The sequence below is a fragment of a genome, unplaced genomic scaffold (genome assembly GCF_019419815.1).
Source record: "Pyrus x bretschneideri cultivar Hongxiangsu unplaced genomic scaffold, Pyrus_bretschneideri_v1 Contig93, whole genome shotgun sequence".
Lineage (NCBI taxonomy): Eukaryota > Viridiplantae > Streptophyta > Magnoliopsida > Rosales > Rosaceae > Pyrus > Pyrus x bretschneideri.
In genome coordinates, this window is record NW_025999835.1 from 882,873 (window position 1) to 905,575 (window position 22,703).

Consider the following 22,703-nt stretch of genomic DNA (forward strand, 5'->3'; position numbering starts at 1 on the left):
AAATTTTTTCCTTCTGAATAGGTTACAACTCATGGTCGTTCATTATTTTCAAACGCAAAGAGACTAAGAAAAATTTCACTGTCTATTATCCCAGTCATCCAGACTCACCAATTCTTTTCTTCTTAATTTCTATTGATTTTCAACTGGAAATCTCAACCGCACACAACTGCATGTTCTAGCTAAGGAATTAATAACTAGCAAATGATAGCAAAGGCATGACATCATCACCTCCATCTGAAAATTTCCACGAATTAAAACACCAGCGCCATACCACGGGTCATGCATGCACATGATAGATAGGACATAGAATAATACTTCCCTATTCAAATGTTAAGGAGATATCTTTCTCAAATGCGTTGTTACATATTCACACAATTTTGTACTTACGAATATAATTTTTCATATTATATATCACTGTATAAAGATCATCTTTACAAACAATAAAAAAAAGTGAGATCGATGTGTTATTCAACTGTATAAAGAAAATCAATCGAAATTAGTAAAAGTATTACGAAGTGTTTTATTCATTTGCTGCAATTGATTGACTAAACAACCTTTGTTTTAATTTTTTTTTTTTTTTTTTAGTAAAGATGATCTTTACATAATAATTTCCATCATTAACTATTTCGATTATTATAACACGAAGTTTTGTGAATCGTCCACGAAACATTTTAAAGAGGAATTCCTCCTTATCTTTGATTGTTCAAGAATTATTCTATGATTTATATACCCCCAATGTACTAGTATTAGAGAACTCGCTAATAGAAGTATAGGTCCCACTGTTATTTAAAATACTGTGCACTAAAATGCAGTCTACGTAGTATTATATATATATAGATGATTTTCAGCTGAACTTTGCATTTCAATCAAGTACTTCTTCCACGCTAAATCGAAATGAAGAAGCCGGCAGTGCTAGTGTTCGTCCCAGGCTTAGGCATTGGCCACATCAGATCAACGGTTGAGATCGCAAAGCAACTCGTCGCTCGAGATGATCAACTCTTCATCACAATCCTCATCATGAAGCTCCCCTTCGACAAACTCTTCACCAACACAGACTCTTCAATCTCACACCGCATCAACTTCGTCAACCTCCCCGAAACCCTAGTCGACATACCACTTGTCTTCCCCTCTTTCGTCAACCCATTCATTGAGAGTCATAAAATCCACGTCAAAGAAGCTGTCACGAAACTACTCACTGATCATGTCAGTTCAGTCCGAGTCCAAAAACCCTAGGGTTCTTGGCGGGTTCGTCATTGACATGTTCTGCACCTCTATGATTGACGTGGCAAACGAGTTTGGAGTTCCTTCTTTCCTCTTCTACACATCCAGCGCCGCCATGCTAGGGTTCTGGTTGCATCTCGCGTCGCTTCGCAACGAACACGACAAGGATATCTATGAATTGATTAACTCGAGTACAGAGTTGGTCATCCCGAGTTTTATCAACCCTGTGCCCACTAAAGTGTTCCCTGGTGAACTTTCGGACAAGGAAGCCGTCGCCATCTTCCTCGACTTTGGAACTAGGTTTAGAGAAACCAAGGGTATTTTGGTGAACACGTTCTCGGAGCTGGAAGCCCATGCGATTCACTCCCTGTCGGACGGTAAGACCCCTCCGGTGTACCCTGTGGGGCCCCTGTTGAATCTGAAGAGTGATGACACTCGTGTGGCTCCGGATAAGGCCAGAGAAAAGTCTGATATCCTGGATTGGCTTGACGATCAGCCCCCGTTGTCGGTGTTGTTCCTGTGCTTCGGGAGCATGGGTAGCTTCTGTGAGGCCCAAGTGAAAGAGATAGCCCGCGCGCTGGAGCACAGCGGGCTTCGGTTCTTGTGGTCCCTACGCCAGCCCCCGCCCAAGGGGACCTTGACCTTGCCAAGCGACTATGCGGATCCCAAGGCAGTCTTGCCCGAAGGGTTCCTTGATCGGACAGCCACGACCGGGAAGGTCCTAGGATGGGCTCCGCAAGTGGCGATATTATCTCACCCGGCGGTCGGAGGTTTCGTGTCGCATTGCGGGTGGAATTCCGCTCTGGAGAGTATATGGCACGGCGTGCCGATTGCGACGTGGCCAATGTACGCAGAGCAACAATCGAATGCATTTGAGCTGTTGGAGTTGGGATTGGCAGTGGAGATTAAGATGGATTATAAGACGGAGAGTGAAGTAGTGGTGAGTGCAGAAGAAATAGAGAGAGGGATTAAGGAAGTGATGGAACTTGATAGTGATACAAGGAAGAGAGTGAAAGAGACGAGTGAAAAAGGTAAAAAAGCCTTGGAGTTTGGTGGTTCCTCTTACTCTTCATTGGGTCGTTTTATTGATCAAATTTAACTTTTTATTCAACAAAGTTCAAGATCATTTTATGACTGGTTGCAGTAACTATTTTTCATATTTTTCTTTCGTTGTAGCAAGTTTGGCATTGTTATTATGGTGTTGAACGGGGAAAGATGAATAAAGTTTTCAAGTTTGGTTTTATATGTATAGAGGAATTTCATCTACGCTGCAACATTTGTCTTTGAATACTTATCAAAATGTCGAGAATGTTATGTCTGGTACATTGAAAATAAAAATGTCCCATTGGCAATTCGATTGTAGAATTGAACACATAATATAAGGTATTTAACCGCTATAGTTTCACCTAAAAAATATAGGTCTTGCATAATTAGTACTTCCAATTTCAAAGGTCCTTGACCTTTACACCTGCCGCTGCCGCCCAATGTGTTTTGGGTTATGCTATTCACAGTCGAATTATTGCCGCCAATGTGCATTGGGTCATGAATTTATGTTAGGTATATTAGTTATTTTGTTATAGGATATTAATTAGATCATTTGGAGTTGGAAAATGCATGATATTAGAAGATTTTAATTGACTTTTAATATTTTTAAAAATATAAAATGAGTAAAAGAAATAAAAACATGTAATTAAATAATTAGACTCACTTCTAAAATCTATCTATGTTTTTGGACTTGGATCTAAAAGCTCCTTAAGAAAAAGAAAAAAAAAATTTCACAGGTTGTCCTTAATGAAAGTTGTATGAATACAAAAAGGCATTTTAGCCAAAAGTGTTCTTGAGATTGACATAACTCCTCACTTAGGTTCCTAATATTTGAAATCGATAAAAGTCGTTTCTAAGGTTGTCCACCATCAATCATTTTAGTCATTCCGTGAAAAATCTTTCTTAATAAGAACCAAAATGGCAAAAATACCCTCAATTTAATAAACAATAGGCCAAAATGATTTGACAAAAATTAAGAGTATTTTTGTTATTTTGGTCCTTATTTAACAAAAAGTTTTCACGGAATGAACAAAATGATTATGGTAAACAAACTCAATGACCACTTCTTTTGATTTCAAATATTATGAACCAAAGTGAAGAGTTACGTCAATCTCAATGACCATTTTAGCTCAAAAGCATTAAATACATTCCTATTATTTATTAATGAAATTTCATTGTCGTCTCCAAACTGGATAGGCTTAAGACAAACCAATAAAAATCTTTATGTTATATTTCAATTTCTTGGTTTGTCATGTTTTGTCTTGCTAGATTATCAATCCCATTTTATGGGATTGGCAGGGACAAGCTCTTTCATGACTAATTAATCTTCTGTTTTTAAGGTGGACAAATGCAAAAGAGAAGCCAAACCTAACTTGGACAAGGGTAGACGTTGATATCCATTTTTTCAATCAACATTCACCAAAACTAGTTATCCAATCCAACCCTAAACACCGAGTCTCGGACTAAAAATGATACACTCATAGGGATAACCATAGTAAGCTAGTGTTTAATTATTAAGTGGTTTTAGTCTCATATCGATTACTAGATACATCATAGCGCATGACCATTAACCAAACAAAACTGAACAAGCAAAAAGAACACAAGGTACAAGTTGAAGTTGGCCAAATGGAAGCAGAAACGCAAAGGCAAATAGCACTATCATGTATAACTACGTCTCATGTAATGGAGTTCTAAGCACACTGGCGATGAACCAAAAAAACAGGCGAAATTACACTAAACATATTTTTCGGACTCCCTTCTCAACCACAGAATTCATATATATCATCATCAAACGCAACCTTATACCATTGTACAGAACTCCATAACAACCTACTACTCTACTTTCACATTTTGTTCTTTCTCATCCTTTTCTTTCTCCTCCTTTTCGTTCTCACTGTTCCCTTCTTTTCCATATACCTCTTGATAATATTCTTCATCGTCATATGATTCTTCATCGTCATAGTACTCTTCGTCATCATCCTCGTCATAATATTCTTGTCCATCATCGCTGTCCACCTTACCATTTTCCAGCAGATATTTTTCTCCCGACTGCTGCCCTCGTAAGCTCTCTTGAATTCGATCTCTGATAGCTGTGCCCTGAAACAATCCCACACCGCAGGGTAAGGACACCAAAATGATTAAGACATGATTAAGACAGTTATACTTGTATAAATATCAGTCTATATGTAAGTGGTAATGCATATGTTGTCTTTACCATTTTATGGCAACCTTCTTCAAACATCTCAAGAAATCCAGCAACCCAGCGATCAGCATTTTCAACCCATTCATTACGATGCATAGCAACAGTTTGAATCTAGAATACCGAGTCAGAAATCCACCAGTAAGAAACATAAACAATTATTGGATTGTGTGAAATCAATTTACAATCTAGTAATTAGCAAACAGATGGTTACGGCTTAATGCAAGAACCAAAGTAATTTCTCTCATATCAGGAGGGAGGAATCTGTTACTTCAAGACAAAAAACTTTTGTTCTCAGTAAATGTATGCGTGTATGTGGGTGCATGCATAAAGATTGAACATCATAAGACTTATTAATTATACTTCATCAAATCAAGCACTCAAACAAATGTTTGCAGTAGCTAGCAAGTTTGTTCTAACAATTCTACTAGCTAATTAATAAACTTTAGTCCAGTCAATTTGACAATATTGCTTCATTCGTTAAGTAAAACGCTTTGACATTGTTTTTTTTATTTGGTGAGATGGCTATCTTTCCCAATAATGGGTGATGGCTTGTGGGTACCTTGTGCATTACATCATGCTATGCATATAGAAGCAGTGTTTAACATGTCTAAAAACTCAAGACATGCTGTGTAAGCAGGCGCAACACAAATAATATGGAACTGGAAGCTAAGAACATTATCAGTAAATCGGTTCCCTCTTAATGCCAAATTTCTAAACTTTTGCAATCAGTAGATTATGATAAGGCGGCCAATTAGGTCCATGCAAATTCTCCCATTACATCCTGCAATTACAGCACAACAATATATAGTAAAAGAGATACATACCTTCTCTCCTACTTTCTCTTGATGTTCCTTCACTTTCTCTTGAAACTTCTTCAATCTCATGTTCACCCTTAATCGCTTTTCCTATTTATACCAAACAAAATCAGAAAGATTGAGTTTTTTCGCCATGGAAAGCTTACCGTCTCAACAGCTAGGTCAATTTGGGACGAGAACCCACAAAGCCATATTACATAGTAGGAAAACTGAATAAATAAAAAACAAAAAGAATCTTGCCTTCACAAAACTAACACCAAGCTCTTTTCTTGTATATCCACGATCCAAGTTACGCAACACATACTGGTTATAATCTTTTACAATCCTCATTATAATGTCCGAAGTTGAAATCCCATCAGTTCTCTTTGTTTCCTTAAACCTCCCCACGGCTTTGACCTATAAGAAAAGAACCGCTTAACAAATTATATGTTAAAGATAAAAGGAAAATAGAAACAAAAGAAAAGCACTTGTCTCGAGCTTACAAATTCGTACACGTCTTGCCCAGCTCCACTTGTATCAGCATAACTGTACAAAAAATGCAAAGTACAAAAGAATACATAACCAATGTCACTATTAAATTTACAATAGAAAAAAATGTAACAAATATGCACTTACTTTTTAAATTTATTAATATCTAAGATATACCATGTATTTCAAAAGAACGGAATGCTGAGAGAAATATACTGGAGAAAACGAAAAAAAAAAAAAAGCATACAAACAAAACTGAAGAATTTCATAAATGTTCCAAAAGTACATAAAGTCACCAAACAGCATAACAGTAAAGCTCAAGGTGAGAACTTGGATAAAGTATCCTTACGGTAGAGAGTCATGGGCTACAAAGTCAATCTCATGCTTGTCAAGAAATTCTTGATTAATCACCCAAGGTGCATCAGGAATGACTTCATCTACCCACCTGCAAACAAAACACATATTTCATGCCCTTGATCACATAACTCTCATAAATTCCATCGTGAAAATGTGTCATTAATACACATTACACACATGCAAAACCAAGATTGTAAGGAAGAATTACAAGGTGGAGAGGGAGAAGAAGTAAGAGAGGGCACTCATACTTGCAATGGCGAAGAGATTCATAACGTTCAGACTCTGTCATAACAGTTTTCCCTTAAACTTGTGAGTTGTTTCATCATTACAACAACCGACGAGCAGATAGGTGTTAGGGAACCTGAAATGGCAATTCGAATTCATAAGAAAAATGTGCAAAAGCAGACCACATATCCATTTCACAAGTTAACAGCAACAAAGATATCAAATTACAGAAAAAGTAACATGAAAACAATCAAATAAAAAGCTAAGCCCCTCAATTTTTAACCTAGGGAACATCTTTGTAACTATTCACATACTTCAAGATTGCAATTCCATAAGCTTTTATCTCATAGGAGTCCAATAGGCTTAAGCAAAACGATGTATACGACAAAGAAAAGGATTAACCAATCAACATATTCAATCAATAGACAAACAGAAATCATCGAAGAAGAATATTTCACACCATAAGCAAAAAAGATCACAGCAAAATAAAAGATACCCAGGTAATAAATAACACAAAAGCTACGAATTTTATGAAACAAACGAAATACTGGTCGGAAATAGGAGCAACCCAGATTTCAAAAACGAAGAAAAACACAGAACCAAAGCAGCAAATGGCAATTGTAAACAGAGAGAGATAGAGAGAGGTAGAGGGGTAAAGAGAGAGACTGACGATTTCTTGGCCTGCTCGAGCGAGCGAGCGTGGCCGAAGTGGAAGAGATCGTAGATCCCATCGGCGTAGACACGAACAAGGCGGTCCGGCTGATCGGCGGGGTTCGAATTCGAATTGGCACTGCCGTTGCTAGTGCCGTTAGTATCTTTGGGCTCGACCTCTGCCATCCGAATCCAACAAGAAACTGGAGTTTGGCCTTCTTGTTTACCAATACGCCGCCTCCGCCACCCACCACCACAACCTTTGCTGCTTCTCTCTCGCCGCGTTCGTTCTCTCTCTCTATATTTGTTGTGTCCCCTGCTAAAGTGTACAACCTCAGAATACGCGGTAATTCCGCGTGCCCTTTCCTATTTGGTTTTATTTCCATTTTTTTCTTGTTCCGTTTTCTCGTAGCGGCACGGCAAATGTCACAAAGGTAGTAGGTCGGTATGTGCCTTGATCCATGATGTAAAAAGGGTAAAATTTACTATGTATATGCATTCCATATAAAGTTAGGAAGAGGATCCATGATCTTATGTGATCATATAAAACTTTACTATTATTCGGTATGTAGTTCCTTTAGGAGATGATTTGGTATAAAGTTGAATTGTATAGCATCTTTCAAAAATGGATACATGTTTATTACGTGATTGAAGCATATTACGTACGATTAAGGCTGGAAAAAGTTAACAACGCTATAACAGTTATTTAGAGGCGGCGCTGAGAATTGAAGTAAGAAAAACACTGGTTAAAATTCAAGATCTTTGTGTCACAAATTAGACAAATATTTCAGAAGGCTCTCATTTTGTCTATTTTTACGCTTACTTACTAACCAAGGATGTAAAACTTGGGCTGGAAAAAAAAATCGAAAATTCTTAAATCGACTCGAATTATCTTGAATTTTTTATTGGTTTGATTTTGAATTTTGTATAGGAAGTGAAGTTTTGTTTCAACCTAAACCGGACTGATATTAATTACCTAAAAAACAAGACTGGAAAGACTCAACCACATGAGATCTCCCTTAGGAGATCAAAGTTCCTAACCACTAAGCCAAATTTTAACATGTGATATTAAACTGCAACTAATATAATTATATGTTATCTAATAACTATTAATTATTCAATTTAACATCCCCTCAGAACCCTATCTGCCATCGTTTTGACTCTCCCTCGTCGACTTCACTTCAGTTGCACCACGATGACCATTCATTTCGTCTCCCTCTCTCTATCGTTCCACCATGACAACTATCAATGTCACCAATATTTTTCCTCTCATCCCATATCTCACCACGTTCACCACAAATCAGATGCCACCGCTACGATTCTAGGTTTCGCCACCCTCTTCTTAGTTCTGCAATTCTTCCTTCTCTCAGTCGCTCCACTGAACAACCATCACCGTCACAAACATTTCTCCTCTTATCCCCCTTCTCTCCACCACGACCATGAATTAGCCATCAGCGTCATTGAACTTCAGCCATCGCCACCATCGTACTTTATTGAACCAATCCAAAATAAAAATAAGTTTTGGTATTCCCAATTTTATGGATTCTGAAAATTTTGGTTCGGGATCGGGCCAAAATAATATATCTGACTATTTTGAATTCAATTTCCAGAAATGGTAGCGTTATACACACACCTATTTTTATTTCTCAAATACCCTCTCAATTTTCGCCATCGAATCAAATGAACTAAAGAAGATCAATTGTTGTTTGAATTTCGGTTCGGGTTCCAACCCGAAACCATGTAAAACTCACAAGGAATTTAGACATTAGAGTGAAAGAGAAGAGAATGGAAGAGAGAGGCCATGATACAAGAAGAACATGATACCTTTGTAATAAGTTTGTAACTTATATAATTAATAACATTAACCTCACATCATAACAATGGTACGTTAAAAGTTTTCTCTCAATCTCTCTCTCTCTCCCAAACTCTCTATGTGTTGCTGCAAAAATCCAAGCTAGATCAAAGTTTCAGTTACCGGCCTTGCTTTTGCTTGGGGTAGGCAACATCCCTTTATTTCATCTTTTTTTTCATCCACCTTCCCTCTTCTCTCTTTTGCCATTTCCCTCTTTTCCTCCTCTCTTATCTCTTTTGTCACTTCCCCTCACAGCATCCCACCCCCTCTTCCTTCCCCCCTTTCCAATCTTCTTCCTTCTTTTTTTGGTTATCCTCTGAGTTTTATCTTAGTTTTCCTCGAGTTTGGTCTCAATTACCCCCTAAGCTTGTCTTAGATTTGGTCTTAATTACCCCTTAGCCTCACTTTCTATCCAGAAGGTACTTTGTATATATTTGCAGGGCTTCATGAAGGGGGACTTGAATCCGGTGTCTACTTTCTCAGTTCAGAGTTTGGCTTCCTCTGAGGATGTGACAGTGGTGGCAGTTTGGTTTATGCTGCTTGAGATTAGGATTTTTTTATTGTTTGGTTTTGCTACCTTCAGGCTTAAGCTTGTGTGGGCCTCCTGTTGTATCTTAGGTTGCTACTCTCCTTTTGCTTGGGCATTTTACTTATCTGTTGTTATTTAACTGGCTCTTTCTGGGCCTTGTACTAATTTTTTACGAAAGTAATCTTGTTTGAACCAAACAAAAAAAAAAAAAAAAAACACACCTCACATGATAGGTGTATATTCGATTTCCCCTCCTCCTACAGTCTACCTGATGCCCTGAATGGCTCTATACTTGAGATGATTAATTAGATGGTGACATTGAAGTGAGGATTTTTTTTTTTTTTTTTGAACAAAATATGTCATTGATGAAAAGCAATAGATACATAAGATAAGGGACCCTAATAAAATTGGGGAACCCAATAGCAAGTAAAGACCCCCAAGGAGGCAATGGACCTAAAGGTAGATAAAGTGGACCAAAAGCACAGTTTGGGTCACCACCCAAAGGCTAGAAACAAAGAGGGCGTTAGTGAGGGCAAGGAAGGCCATCAATGGACAAGATATAGACTAGACCATATGAGGCTTCGTAACCCAGACTTTCGAACATATCTCTCTTTTACACTGCGAGGCAACATAAACAGTTGTAGAATTCGCTTGTCGAGGAACCCAACACCACTTAAAGGAGGAAAAATGGTGACGAAAATTCCAAATTTGGTGAAGAAGGGGAAAAATAGACCAATTGGCTTTCCTTCTATCCTCATTAATGCTAGCTACTAGAGTGGTAAAATTAGATTCAAAAATAACATTAGTGATATTATTATGGATAGTCGTCTGAATAGCCATAACCCCAGCTTTAGCCTCAGCTTAAAGAGCAGAAGAAGATGTCCCACAATTCCTAGCCATCACAGAACCAGAAGTATCCTTAATAACAACTCCAAAACCTGTCGAACCTGATTGCTTGGTCCAGGAGGCATCACAGTTGATTTTCAGCACTGAAATAGAAGGAAAGATCTAAGTTGAAAGAGCGACCGTGCCTTGAGAGACCCGAGAATGTGCTACAGGGTTGGCAGTCCAAAATTCCTCCATTACCGAATAGGCCTTGTGGATAGTAGTAGCAGAAGATGGATGATTCCATTAAAGCTAGCTTGACATGACACGCCTCGACCCCAATATCTCTAAATACCAAGATAGGCATGTGATGGCCAAGTGACGAAGCCATTTTAAACATGCATACAAATAAAATATGTAATTAGAACGAAATATGCTAATGCGAAAACGTGTTCAGAGTATATAAGTAATCAAGAATAATGTGAAAGAATTACTATAAAAAGGTACGAACAAAGGAATTGGTCATACACTCAGAATACTCGAAGTTACCTATGCAGAAATACCCTGACGCGAGAATCGTATGCCTCGATTCTAAATCTTGAAAGGGGCACAAAACAAAGGATGAGTAGACTAAGGTTTATAATACTAATACTAATAATAAGAAAACCATTTTCTTTTTTAACATACTAACCCCCTGTTTTGAAAACGTATATAATACTACATAATAGGTTTTTTGAAAACCCTAACGTGCCATGAAAACATTCGTAGATAATAAAACCATATCTAAAAGTGGTATTGAAGTCGCCGAAAGGCAAATCCGGGAAAGCTCATAAACCCAAAGTAATAAAGTACTCAACTAGGGGTATCATAGTCGCCGGAAGGCATAACCATCACTCAAAGGTGAAGTTGTACGACACTAAGTTACACTAATGAAGAAATATGGTAGGTCCTATCACTCGAAGGTGAAGCTGTACGATGCTGAGTTACGCTAGAGAAGGAACATATACATAACACACCGACACTAGCCATGGCTAGTGAAGCTGTCTGACAGTGGTTTCACCAATGTAGCTGGGAGTATGTCATAAATATCCTTAACTGTGTCCTATGGCCATAGATGTCTACATACTCGAGTTGTGTGTATGTGTTGTATGATAACCCACCAGATAAGCACATAAAAAGTATCTCAAAAACTCATACCAAGCTTAGCATTTAAAATCTCGTCAACTGAAATCATAAACAAGCCATAAATATTTCGTAAAAACAATTTAAATAATCATAAGTTTTCCATAACCATAATTATAGAAATCCGTAAAACATATTATAAAACATAATCAATTCATAAAATATAAATGCATGTAAGCTTAATATTTTATATAAAAACATGCAATTTAAAAAAGAGTCCACTCACAAATATTCCACTCCTTGGGAGCCACTCGAACTAGGGAGGATAGGGTCACGACCAACCAACGCACCTAAACACAAGTAGAGACCATTTAATAAAACCTTACTTAAACGATTGAATTTGGGAAAACGAACAGTGGATTCGGATTCGGCACTTCGAAAAACCTAAGGAAGGACCTTGGGTTCCTTCACACCCCGAGATAGGTCGTCGGGGAATCGTTAGCGCCACGGCGATGAAGTACAGTGCCTCCGACGGAGGCGCGTGTAATCCATGACGGAAATTGTGAAAAACTCATTTAAGTACACCGCAAGATAGGCGGATCATCTGTATGCCTTAAACAAACATTTCCCATGAATCTATATAGCCCCAATCACTCAAAAAAGTGAGTTGAGTAAACAATACTTGTAGATCCTCTTTCATAGACCAGAAGAGGGCCTCTTCCTTGCATCTTGATCCTGGATTTGGATGGATGAAAAGGTTTCTCCAAGTTCCCAAAATTGAGAACCTCTAATTATTCATCACCAAGGCATAATGAAGAAGAAATGAGTGACCTTGGAGGAGTTTGATTGCTAGATGATCCCTCCAAGGTTGGCCGAAATTTTTAGAGAGAAATGAGAGCTTGTGTTCTCATCCTTTCCCCCAAAAATAACCCTTAGTAAATTTTAGGCTATAAAGTCCTTTATATAGTCCCTTCAAATAAGTGACCTAATGGACCAAAAGCCCTATTCTTTTACACATGGCCGGCCTATAGGTTTATTGGGCTTTCAAGCCCTTTGTTTTATTCAAGTTGTCATACAACTTGAGTTAATGGGCTTGACATTCAAATCCCATTGGGCCTTGCGGCCCAAAACTAACCCGAGATCTTTAACGAACTTATTCGTTTGATTAATTAACATATTAATTAATCCTAGCCTTAGATAAATAATTAAACCATTTAATTATTCTTACTCATCTCCGTTGTTTCTTCAAACTCTACCTTACTCGGTGAACGATCCATTAGGTTCCTTTTAGTGAGGCAGTGGGCGATTAAAACTCTTTCTAATCGATTGTGAATTGAAACTTACTTTCAATTCTCCCGTTAGTGATAATACACTTTTAGGGCTTCCACAAACCATGGTTGACGCCTAGCAGCATGTCATGGTTACCCAAGCTAATCAGAAGAGGTGGAGAACCTATTCAGTTTAGGATTACAAATGCAATACGGTCTTTCTCTAATATAATACTCTTGACCACATTTTTTGGTTTGATAGTTTATTCATGTCTACTATCCAATGTGAATCTTGTACTTATATGATTACCTTCAATGTGATCTGGAACGCATTCCAACATCTCATTCATACTCTGGCCAGAGATTCTAAATCATATCATAGAGTATTCTCCCTCAAACAGTTTGAAGGTTAGAGATCCCTTGTTGCGCATTCACTTGCCTCCATGGCTAAGTGGCTTAACCCCAACGATGCCATGGACACCCTCATGATGGAGTGACTTTGACATAATCAAAGATTAAGGACCTAACCACAAGACAACTGTGATGCCTCAGGTCAAAAGACTAATTTGCATTATCCCAACCATGAGTTCTCATGTGACATGAATATGAAAACTCTTTGTTGATCGTGTTCAGTGAACTCATTCTCTATTGAGCACCTACGTACTTGTCTTGATGTCACACACACCAATGACTCGAGACTAGTCACTCTCCCTGAGAGAAGACATAGCACGTACTGATCTTAACGGACTGTTAATGCCCAATTGACAATCCTATGATCAGGAACGTTTAGGATGTGTCAACGAAAGAATGGTCTCATGAATCTAACTTCTTTAGATCACATTCTTCCAATCACATATTCCTTGGACTTATCGTTTAAGCATATAACATTTATATGAGACGGCTCAAACAATAATGTTTGCCCTTAATATTAAACTAGATTAGTTTAACATGTGAAATGTCCATAAAGTATCATCATTAACACGTTGGGCACTGTAGCACCACGCGCAGCCTCACGCACCCTCGAGTACGCTGTACTTGCCTTATCCACGAAACTTGCAGACTTACAGGTGGAAGGGCCAGCTTCTAGAGCTTATTTCAAGCTCGATTCTCAACCAATTTCAGTGATTTAAGAACCTAAATGAAGTTTAAAATGTAAGGAATCGATACATACCCATTAGAGGCCGTGACATGGTCGGAGTTGGTCGAAAAAAGGTGTTTGAAAGTGGTCAAACGGCCCTGGTTTCAAAATCCATAAATCTAGGAAATTTTACCAACTACTCTAATCTAAACTAAAACACGATCTAGAAGATTTTAGGAGCTTACCTACGTTGGGGACGATGATGACTCGCTGTGGTTTGTCGGAGAAAATGATGAACAATAATTGTCAAGAGAGAGGCGAGAAGGGGAGGAAGGAGGGTCCACAGATGGTGATGGTGCTCGATGGAATGGCGAGGCTAATGGTGGTGGAGGTAGTACTGTCGTTGTTGGTTGTGCAATCTCGGAGAGAGAGTTGCAAAGATGAGAGAAAAAGACAAAGAAAGTGGGAGAGTTTACCAAGGAGTGAAAGCAGAGAAAAGACAAGGAAGAAAAAGAGAGAGTCGGGAGACACCAAAAGAGGGTGGGCCCCACTGGCACACCAAACAAAGCAAGAAAAGACAAAACGGAAAAAATATCTCTCATGACGTAAAATTACCATAATGTCCTTATCGTTCCAAGTCCCATAAAACCTTTGTTTTAGCTCTAAATCCAAATTTGCTTACGCCCACACATTCTTAGCAACGAGTACTACAAGAAAATGCTAATAGAATAGGACATACGTTGCACGGTACAAAGTTCAACAAAAGCCAATGATTTAAAATTATAAAAACAGTAAAATCTGGGATGGGTTGTTACATGTCGTCTAACCTTCCAAATTTCCCAACAAAAGAATGAAATCGATCATGGGAGATATTGTCTTCAGGGAGAAGAGAGGATAATTTCAAGAACCAGCGATCAAAAGAGGAAGTAGCTTGGGCATTGACCTTAAAACCAAGGGGGGACCCAAACCAGACCACCTTGGTCCAAGGGTTTATATATGCATGACATTTATCTTTTAGCTTGTCAGCGTCAGTTGCATTATTGAGACCTAAAGATGATGATGTGTCTTATTGTCATGTACATTGACGAGAACAAACAATTTAATCACGATATTACATTGGACGAGATGAGAAAAAAGGCCCAAGAGAGAGTCTAATTAATTAATAACGGATTGCAACCAATCTCCCCCATCAATGAAAGACACATTAAGGAAAAGAGAAGCTTGTGTGTCATTCAGCTTCTGTACGTAAGGCGCACGCAAGCTCATATTTGCTCCTGCACCTGAGTTATTGTATTCTCCATAGAATATAGTCCTGCATGCATTTAAACAAATGATTAATACTTCGACTAGATTAATTTTGTGATTAATCCAATAATCAAACTTTAAATGAATATTGATTAATTGAGGGGTCCTTTGAAAACCACTAGGTCTTCAACTTTTATTTTTTTTTAAAAAAAATTAAAAACTTAAAAACAGTTACTAAACAAGTTTTCAGTTTTGAGTTTTTGTCTAAACGGCTATCAAAAAAGAGCTGTAACCCTTGCATTAATCTTTACATACTGGTCTCTTGTTGGATCATTGAAGTCATTCCACCCTTCAGGAGCTATAATATCAGTCATTGTTGTGCTGGCAAAAACCACTCGAGAGAAAGGCCTCCATGCTCGACCCAGCCATACTCTTCCAGTCCCTCCAATAAAGCAGTTGACAAATGCAGTTGACAATGCATAGCCATGTTTTCATCCTTGGAAGCTCTGCCGTGCGCTGTAACCGCGCCATTTATACTCTTTCTTCCTAGGGGTACTGGGTTTGACATCGAAATCAACTGACAATTCTGTGTCAAGCAGTCCAAGAAGCACACTGGTTTTTGTAGTTTTTTTATATATCAATTTGTCATAAACATTTTACTTATATTCTGTATGAAAAATGATTACTTAGTATTGGGTACTAATCTAGACTACATGGTTCCTTGCCTGCATGCATGAAGCAGCTATTCCTCTGTAAATGAAAAATCACAGTTTGGTCGTGCAAAAAACCTTTTTGTTTTGTAATTTTAGTGAATTATTTTTGTATATGTATGTCAAACTGTGATTTGCAAGGTAAAGAGTAACCCCAAAACGTATTTTCTCAAGCAATCACAGGAAAAGAAATTTGCATATCAGAAATGAAACGGGTTACCTCATACAATGATCTTCCATTGCCAAAGATGAAATCAACGGAGCCCTGGATGTAGCAATCCTTGAAGTAATGGCGGCCCCTATCATCGTGAAGGGTGTCTTGAGCTCCAAAAAAACCCACAACCCAAAAATGCAGCTTGGTCTCCTGATATTCTATTCGCTACAGCTTGAGCTCCAACTTCTCCAGGCTTCGGAAGTGGAGCAACATTCTTGTTTCATAATTTCCATTTGGACATGTGAATATGTATAAATTATAAAATTAATACATTGATGCAATTTTCAAAGTGTGTAGCTCACCATGAAGCTTATGTTCTTGGCAACAAAGTTGTCAGCAAAAACTTGAACTGAGCCACTGTAAAATGTGCCATGCGCTGAATTGGCTGTGTCGTTTCATGATATTGCAGTCATTTCATACCTTGTCCTTGAAATGTTATATTTGGTTTGGTGTTTGGAACCGTGACTTTCTCACTAGTTACATTATGAACAAAAATAAACAATTAATGTATTTAATGAAAGGTTTTTCATAAAATGGAAGTCCTTAAAACACTTAAAAACATTGTTTCAACAAGAAAAAAACTTTATGGACACAACTGTTATTGCCCTCAATGGTTATTACATTATAGGCGAGGGTTCTTTCCATGGTAATTTTCTTTTAAGTTTTTCTCACGAACATCAATTACTAGGAGACGAAACAAATTGAAAAAAAAAAATGAAAAAAGAGAGTTGGAAATGAAGGAATTGCAAAGCTAATTAACTTACTAGTAAATGCCATTATTAATCCAAATTATTGTTCTTTTCGAGCTAGGAGTCGGAACTGCATCAACAGCTGCTTGAACCAATGTGAATTTGCAACAACCATTTGGATCAACACAAAGATAGGAGGTTGTGTTGGTGTCTGGAGGAGGAAATCCGGGTGGAAAATCATCACAAATGGATCCTATTTTTCCCTATCCGCATGCTTTTTGCGATGCCTAGCAAATATGTTTTGTGGGATGAGAAAAGAAATAATATTGAGCACTGAGGATGAGGTGTTGAGATCACTTAGATTGACAAAGTATTTGAGGGATGATGAGTTTGGAATATCAATGAGATTTCGAGATGCCAATAAAATCGCAACAGTGGCAACAAAATATGTTAGGATAGTGGTTTTGGGACTCATTTTTTTCTGATGGAATATGGAGAGGATTTGAATTTAATGGATGGATATATAACTAGACATGTATGCACTTGAAGTGAAAGTATTGATGAAATGTCTTGCAAATCAACCTGTCCCTGTATATCTTAGGGGAGTACATTTCGAACCTTAAGCTACCAAACTTTTATTCTCCAACAAAAACAATTAGTCTATATACAATTCAGAATGTCATGAGACATATATAATTAATTCAATCATTGAAAATGGACATTACAAATACATATTATGAAGAGTTCAGTTTTAAAAAGGTTACTAGATTTAAAATATTACAATAAAATATCACCGATCACAAAGCAATTGGTAGACTTCAAACACTAGTTGAAAGCTGAGCTCATTAGGAACTGCAAGAGTACACAAATCAATAAATCATTAAACCTCGTGTTACACGGAGATCATGTGATAAAAAAAAATTTCAAATTATATTGGGACATGCAGTACGAAGTAAATCTAACAAATCAAACAGCTCCACTCTTCACACATAGATACAAAGTAGATGTATAGCACACGAAAACAAAAATTGAAAGGAAGCAGTTGTCCTACATATAGAAATCCTAATTTCCAAATTCTCCTAAAGAGAGAAATCAAACAAACTCTAAGACAATTCCTCGAAATTATTAAACATAAAAACACTATAAAAGGTGAAATCATGTCACCACTAGCGTTGGACATCCCAAAGAGAGTCGTAACACCATACCAACTAAACTCATAGTGTCGTACTGGCTAAACTCAATCCCATTTCCGACATCTTCGATGACTTCTAGCTTCGACCGCATATCAAAGGTGTACTAGATGCAAAACCTTGTATTTACTGTGTAGTGTGTACATTGGCTAAAACACGACCACTATCACAACGACTACAGCGTTTCTCGACACAATCATACACCAAAACAAAGTAAACGAAATACATTTCTCTTAATAATAAAATAAATAGATTGCACCATATCTCTGTCTCTCATGTATGTCCATCTTCACAGTATCATTCTCTTCTCCATATTGTTATTATTATTTTTTAATCTTCATCCCCATATTTAAAGGTTTTTTTTTTTTTTTTTTCCAATTCAACTTAATTAAAAACAAGTTTGTGTGTGTATGAACTGCATTTATTAAAGAAGTCATGCGAGTGGTAAATCACCTTAGTGATTAGGATTTTCTGCTTCATCTCACTACCTTCCGAGTGAACTTTCTCATTTTTTTTAGTGTAAATTATTGCTTTTAATTAAAAAAGGAAAAAGTCATTAATACTTAATTTTGTTGTAATTAGGAAAATTAATAAATTAGGAATGTATTATTATGTGGCCTGTGGGTTGGTTTCTATTTAAAAATGATAGCAACAATTATCTTATAACAAAACGTCAGAAAATACACATTATTCGGCTCAAGAGCTGGAGAAGAAAAAAAAAAAAAAAAAAAGGAAAGCGACACTCATCGATATTTCTATTCTAATTTTTACATACTTTCTATTGGATATCAATTGTTCTTCTTCCAAACTGTAACTTCCTCTTTCATGGTTTGGTTGTAAGCAAGGCAAACACATACCCTATAAACGGCAAACCTTCCATTTTAAGTAACATATAATTACAGAGGGTTTTTATGCTCAATATAAACATATATACAGAAGCGCTCAAACGCTAACCAGTTAGTAACTTAATACAACGCTAACCACACATTTGAATCAACTCTACATATTGTCTCATGATCAACCGTTCACTTTTTAGATCTTCATTCAACGATCATCCACATTGTTAGGGATTTACAAAGGTTAGACTAGCAACTAGCAGATGTTTTTACCAAGAGATTGTCTATAGACCGTCTTGTGCATCTTATTTCCAAACTTTTCTTCTCGTCAATGTCATGTTTGCGGGGGACATTAAGGAGTTACCATAGTTAAAGGACACTAATTCTAGAATAATGATCAATTATCAGTTATGTCGTAACTCCATATTTATATTTATGTTAATGACCTTTAAGATGTAATCGTAGATTATTAGCTACCCACTTATATGTATATGTGTGTGTGTGTGTGTGTGTGTGTGTGTGTATTGATTGTATGTTGATCTTGTGATTATCAAGGAAAGTCCGTTTCTACACACATAATTAAATAGTACTGAAACCAAAATAGTGTGTGTGTGTGTACATACATACATACATACATATATATATATATATATGAGTCTTAGAAAAAGATAGAAAATACACTTATTGAAGATGTGATCTCAATATAATATAACCAAGTTTTAATGTCTGTGACAATGTTGGGTGGAGTGGATATCGATGTTATACAAATCCACGTGTTTGAGATAGCTCAAGAACAAGTATAACATGTTTGAAGATTAGGTTGTGCTACTGCTAATGATGCTCCCCGGACGAATGAAACTCAAACAAACCAATATCAAAGATTAATGTAATCTTTGGTGAATCAAAAGGCACCCATTCAAATTCAAATTAGCAAAGATTAGGGGTATATATTTGACTTCGTTAAAGTGTACAATTTCTTGCCTTTTACGCCACTTGGGTCCCATGATGACCTAGCATACATCCCCTCTTCCCTCTCCATTTCTCACTCAAAAACAGCAATCGCTCTCAACTCGAGAACCGCCGGACGCGCCGCTTCCGTTCCCGCTTTTTGAAAGAAGAAAATATTTTGAAGATCGCAGTACTGCTTTTTTCTTTCGTTTAAGTACATTCATACTTCTCTGAATAATGGATGGCTATTTAAAGATAAATAGAAATTTCTATTCAAAATTTTTCGTATTCGAACTACAAAGCTTTGTATCTATGATCAAAATTGTTTATATTATGAATCACTCAACAAAGATCATATCTCTGCAAAAAAAAAATAAATAAATAATAAAAAATTCAAATTAAGATCATTTAGTCAATCTATTGTAGCAAATGCGTAAACGGTTCATAATACTTCACGTATTCCATTCTTCTAGCTTTATACAATTTGATAACTAAACAACCTTAGTTTTAATTGATTTTTTACAGAGGCAATCTTTATTGAGTGATTCATAATATGAATGGTTCCGATCATAAACATAAAGTTCTATAAATCGTCGACAAACTGTTTTGAGTAGGATTTCGTACTCATTCTTTGAGTAAACCAAATATTATTCTACTTTTGTTACAAGAGATAATTCTAATCTAAACTACGTTAAAGTGGTGAGGAGAGTTTGATACTAAATGCAACGAAATTAATATTAAAGCCCAACTACTGAGATAATCAATTGACCACATCCTTCTTAAACACATTCTTCATTTCGTATTCACCATATTAATTTTTATTTCTCGAGCACCCATTTAGTTATATTTTAAAGTTCATAAACACATTCCTTGTTTCTCGATCAACATACGCAAATTCTTTGACCTTTAATTTTTGGAAACGTGAAGACAAGAAAGTTAAGAATATTTGTTTTGGTCATACTTTTGGGCTATATATATGGATATATTAAATATGCATGGAAGGCATGGGATTTTTGGGGCAGCTGCCCCATCGTCGCCTTTGTTTTTAATTGAATGTGTGAACAAATTAAAAATGCTAGCGGTTTAGATGAGTTAATTACTGGCGAGCTAGCTAGCGTGTTAGGCGAGTATTCAGTGTTAGGTTAAGTTGCAAAACCTGATGATCTATCTTAATTGAATTTATTTGGCAACGTACTATATAAAAATTACAAATTAAATTAATAGCCAAACAAACATGTTAAATTTTGGAGGTATTTTGTTAATTTTCTCTCGAATCTTGTAAAGCACTGCTAATTCTTCACATGAACTTTAATTTTAACCAATTACCCTTTTAAACTTTTATAATTGATCGATTCCCCCATGAACTTTAATTTTAGCCAATGATTCTTTGAACTTTTATGATTGGCCAACTTCCCTTGAACTTTAGTTTCTCCCTAAACTCTAAAATTCAAACAAAAAGTGTACGGAATGAACTAGCAAAAGAGAAGAAGAAGAAAAAGAAGAAGAAACAATATGGTATCCACATTAGGGATAAAATTATCTTTTTGCAATTATAAAATTAAAGTTCAAGAGTGAAATTTGCCAATTATAAAAATTTTGGAAGTAAACGACTAAATTAAAGTTCAAGAGAGAAATTGACCAGTTATAAAAGTTGAGGGGTGTAATAATTGGCTAAAATTAAAGATCATGGGAGAAATTAGCAGCTTCTTGCAAGTTCAGGGAGAGATCGGCCAATACCTCTAAATTGAGTAGCTAAATGAATCCTCTCTCTTAATTATATTCAACTCCTCATATGATATTTACATGACTATTTTATGAAGAATACAAGATTTTTTTTAGGAGAGGAAAAAGAGAATTTTGTTCACTCCCATACAATCCCACGACTTTGTAATAACAAGATTAAACAACTGCAATTTGTAGACAAAATTTTGTTAACTAAATGACATAGAAGTTGATAATTGAATTATTACTTAAGCGTTGATAAACATGTTCATTCTTATTGGTAGCATATCATTTAGTTTACAAATTTCATCTACAAATTTAGTCTCCCTAGCATTATCCCTTAAATTATGTTGAAAGGTTTCAACCCTGAATATTAATTGAAACAAGCAATCACTCGCAGGCGCCTTTGCATTTTCTGTCACCAACTTGACACAAGAAAACTAACAAGCTAAAACTAATTAGAGCATCCTCGATCAAATTACAAAATGAAAAATGATATTAAGAATTGAACAATTAACCACATTGCATAAGAAAGGAAGACATTTGGTTTCAAGTCCGTTGAAAAAGAGAAAATATATAATATATTCTTTTTCATGTGCATATACATTGGTCAAGAATTTTGTCCTAAGATAAGTCAGTCTACCTAACTTTTCTGCTTTATGTCCCTTACAATTTTCTCAAAACATGTAACTCCTGTTCTCATTGGCAGAACTATTAGAGCTGGGCGGCCTAACAGAGGAAGGCAATTGGGATGCAATACCCTCCCTCAGAAACTCATGTTGATCATGATCGGACGACAGTCCCATCACCATGCTTGTGGGTCCCACTCTTGATGACAATCTCTCAAGAAACCCATGATCTCCACCGTTAACGTTGTCGTTGTTGTTCCTCAGCGAAAACAAGTATTGCTGGTTATGGCGTTGTTGGTATTGTTGCTGTTGTTGTTGTTGTAAGAGTTGTTGCTGCTGAGGCTGTAGAGGATGGCACCCGGCCGCCCCGGGAGGCACCACGAAGCTCTGTGGCCTGGTGGGGCCGAGACCAAAGCTAAAATTCGAAGCACCAGTGGGAAACGACACCGTACTAGGACCCCCAGTGAATTGCTGCACCATGGCACGAAAATTGGTGGTGTCAGTGTTGAGCAGCGTCGTGGGTGTTCTTCTTGAGGCTCTAGACCTTTTCCGGGCCGGCTTCGAAACGCGGCCTTGATCCGGGCTCAAACTGTTGTTGGTGCTGGAGCTCGGGTGGCCTGAACCGGCATGACCTGGTAAAGATGAAGCTGTAGTGGTGGTGGTGACGACGGTGGCATCAGAGACTTGGTCATGGCCAAACAGTGAAGAAGGGGTAGAAGAATTCGGGTTTTGGTTGTAGAATGGGAACCAATGATCATTAGGGTTGCTGGACATGGTTCCAGTACTACTCATTGTTGAGAGAGAGAAACAGAGAGAGAGAGAGAGAGCACAAATTTGAGTTTGGGGTTAGAGGGAAGAAATA

General features: G+C 37.1%; 3 protein-coding genes, 1 long non-coding RNA gene and 1 pseudogene across 4 annotated transcripts; 1 reads left to right on the forward strand and 4 right to left on the reverse strand.

Annotated features, from left to right (window-relative positions):
- The first annotated feature begins 767 nt into the window (after nt 1-767).
- On the forward strand, nt 768-2,464 carry LOC103939512 (UDP-glycosyltransferase 71A16). Its single transcript, XM_009349608.3, is given in 2 exon segments — nt 768-1,200; nt 1,202-2,464. Coding segments are annotated over 2 exon segments (1,425 nt in total). The 5' UTR covers nt 768-894; the 3' UTR covers nt 2,321-2,464.
- Nucleotides 2,465-3,894: 1,430 nt separating this feature from the next.
- On the reverse strand, nt 3,895-7,343 carry LOC103939511 (choline-phosphate cytidylyltransferase 2). Its single transcript, XM_009349607.2, is given in 9 exon segments — nt 3,895-4,362; nt 4,481-4,579; nt 5,293-5,373; nt 5,524-5,679; nt 5,766-5,808; nt 6,101-6,196; nt 6,357-6,405; nt 6,408-6,469; nt 7,004-7,343. Coding segments are annotated over 9 exon segments (1,017 nt in total). The 5' UTR covers nt 7,171-7,343; the 3' UTR covers nt 3,895-4,098.
- A 2,811-nt stretch (nt 7,344-10,154) lies between these two features.
- LOC125473690 lies at nt 10,155-14,326 on the reverse strand. The gene is made up of 3 exons (XR_007255510.1): nt 13,752-14,326; nt 11,599-11,662; nt 10,155-10,537 (listed from the first exon to the last, which is right to left on the reverse strand). It is a non-coding gene; the product is annotated as an uncharacterized LOC125473690 (long non-coding RNA).
- A 479-nt stretch (nt 14,327-14,805) lies between these two features.
- LOC103939510 lies at nt 14,806-16,991 on the reverse strand (annotated as a pseudogene).
- A 4,779-nt stretch (nt 16,992-21,770) lies between these two features.
- On the reverse strand, nt 21,771-22,703 carry LOC103939513 (VQ motif-containing protein 22). Its single transcript, XM_009349609.3, has one exon. The coding sequence runs from the start codon at nt 22,631-22,633 to the stop codon at nt 21,890-21,892; it is 744 nt and encodes a 247-aa protein (XP_009347884.1). The 5' UTR covers nt 22,634-22,703; the 3' UTR covers nt 21,771-21,889.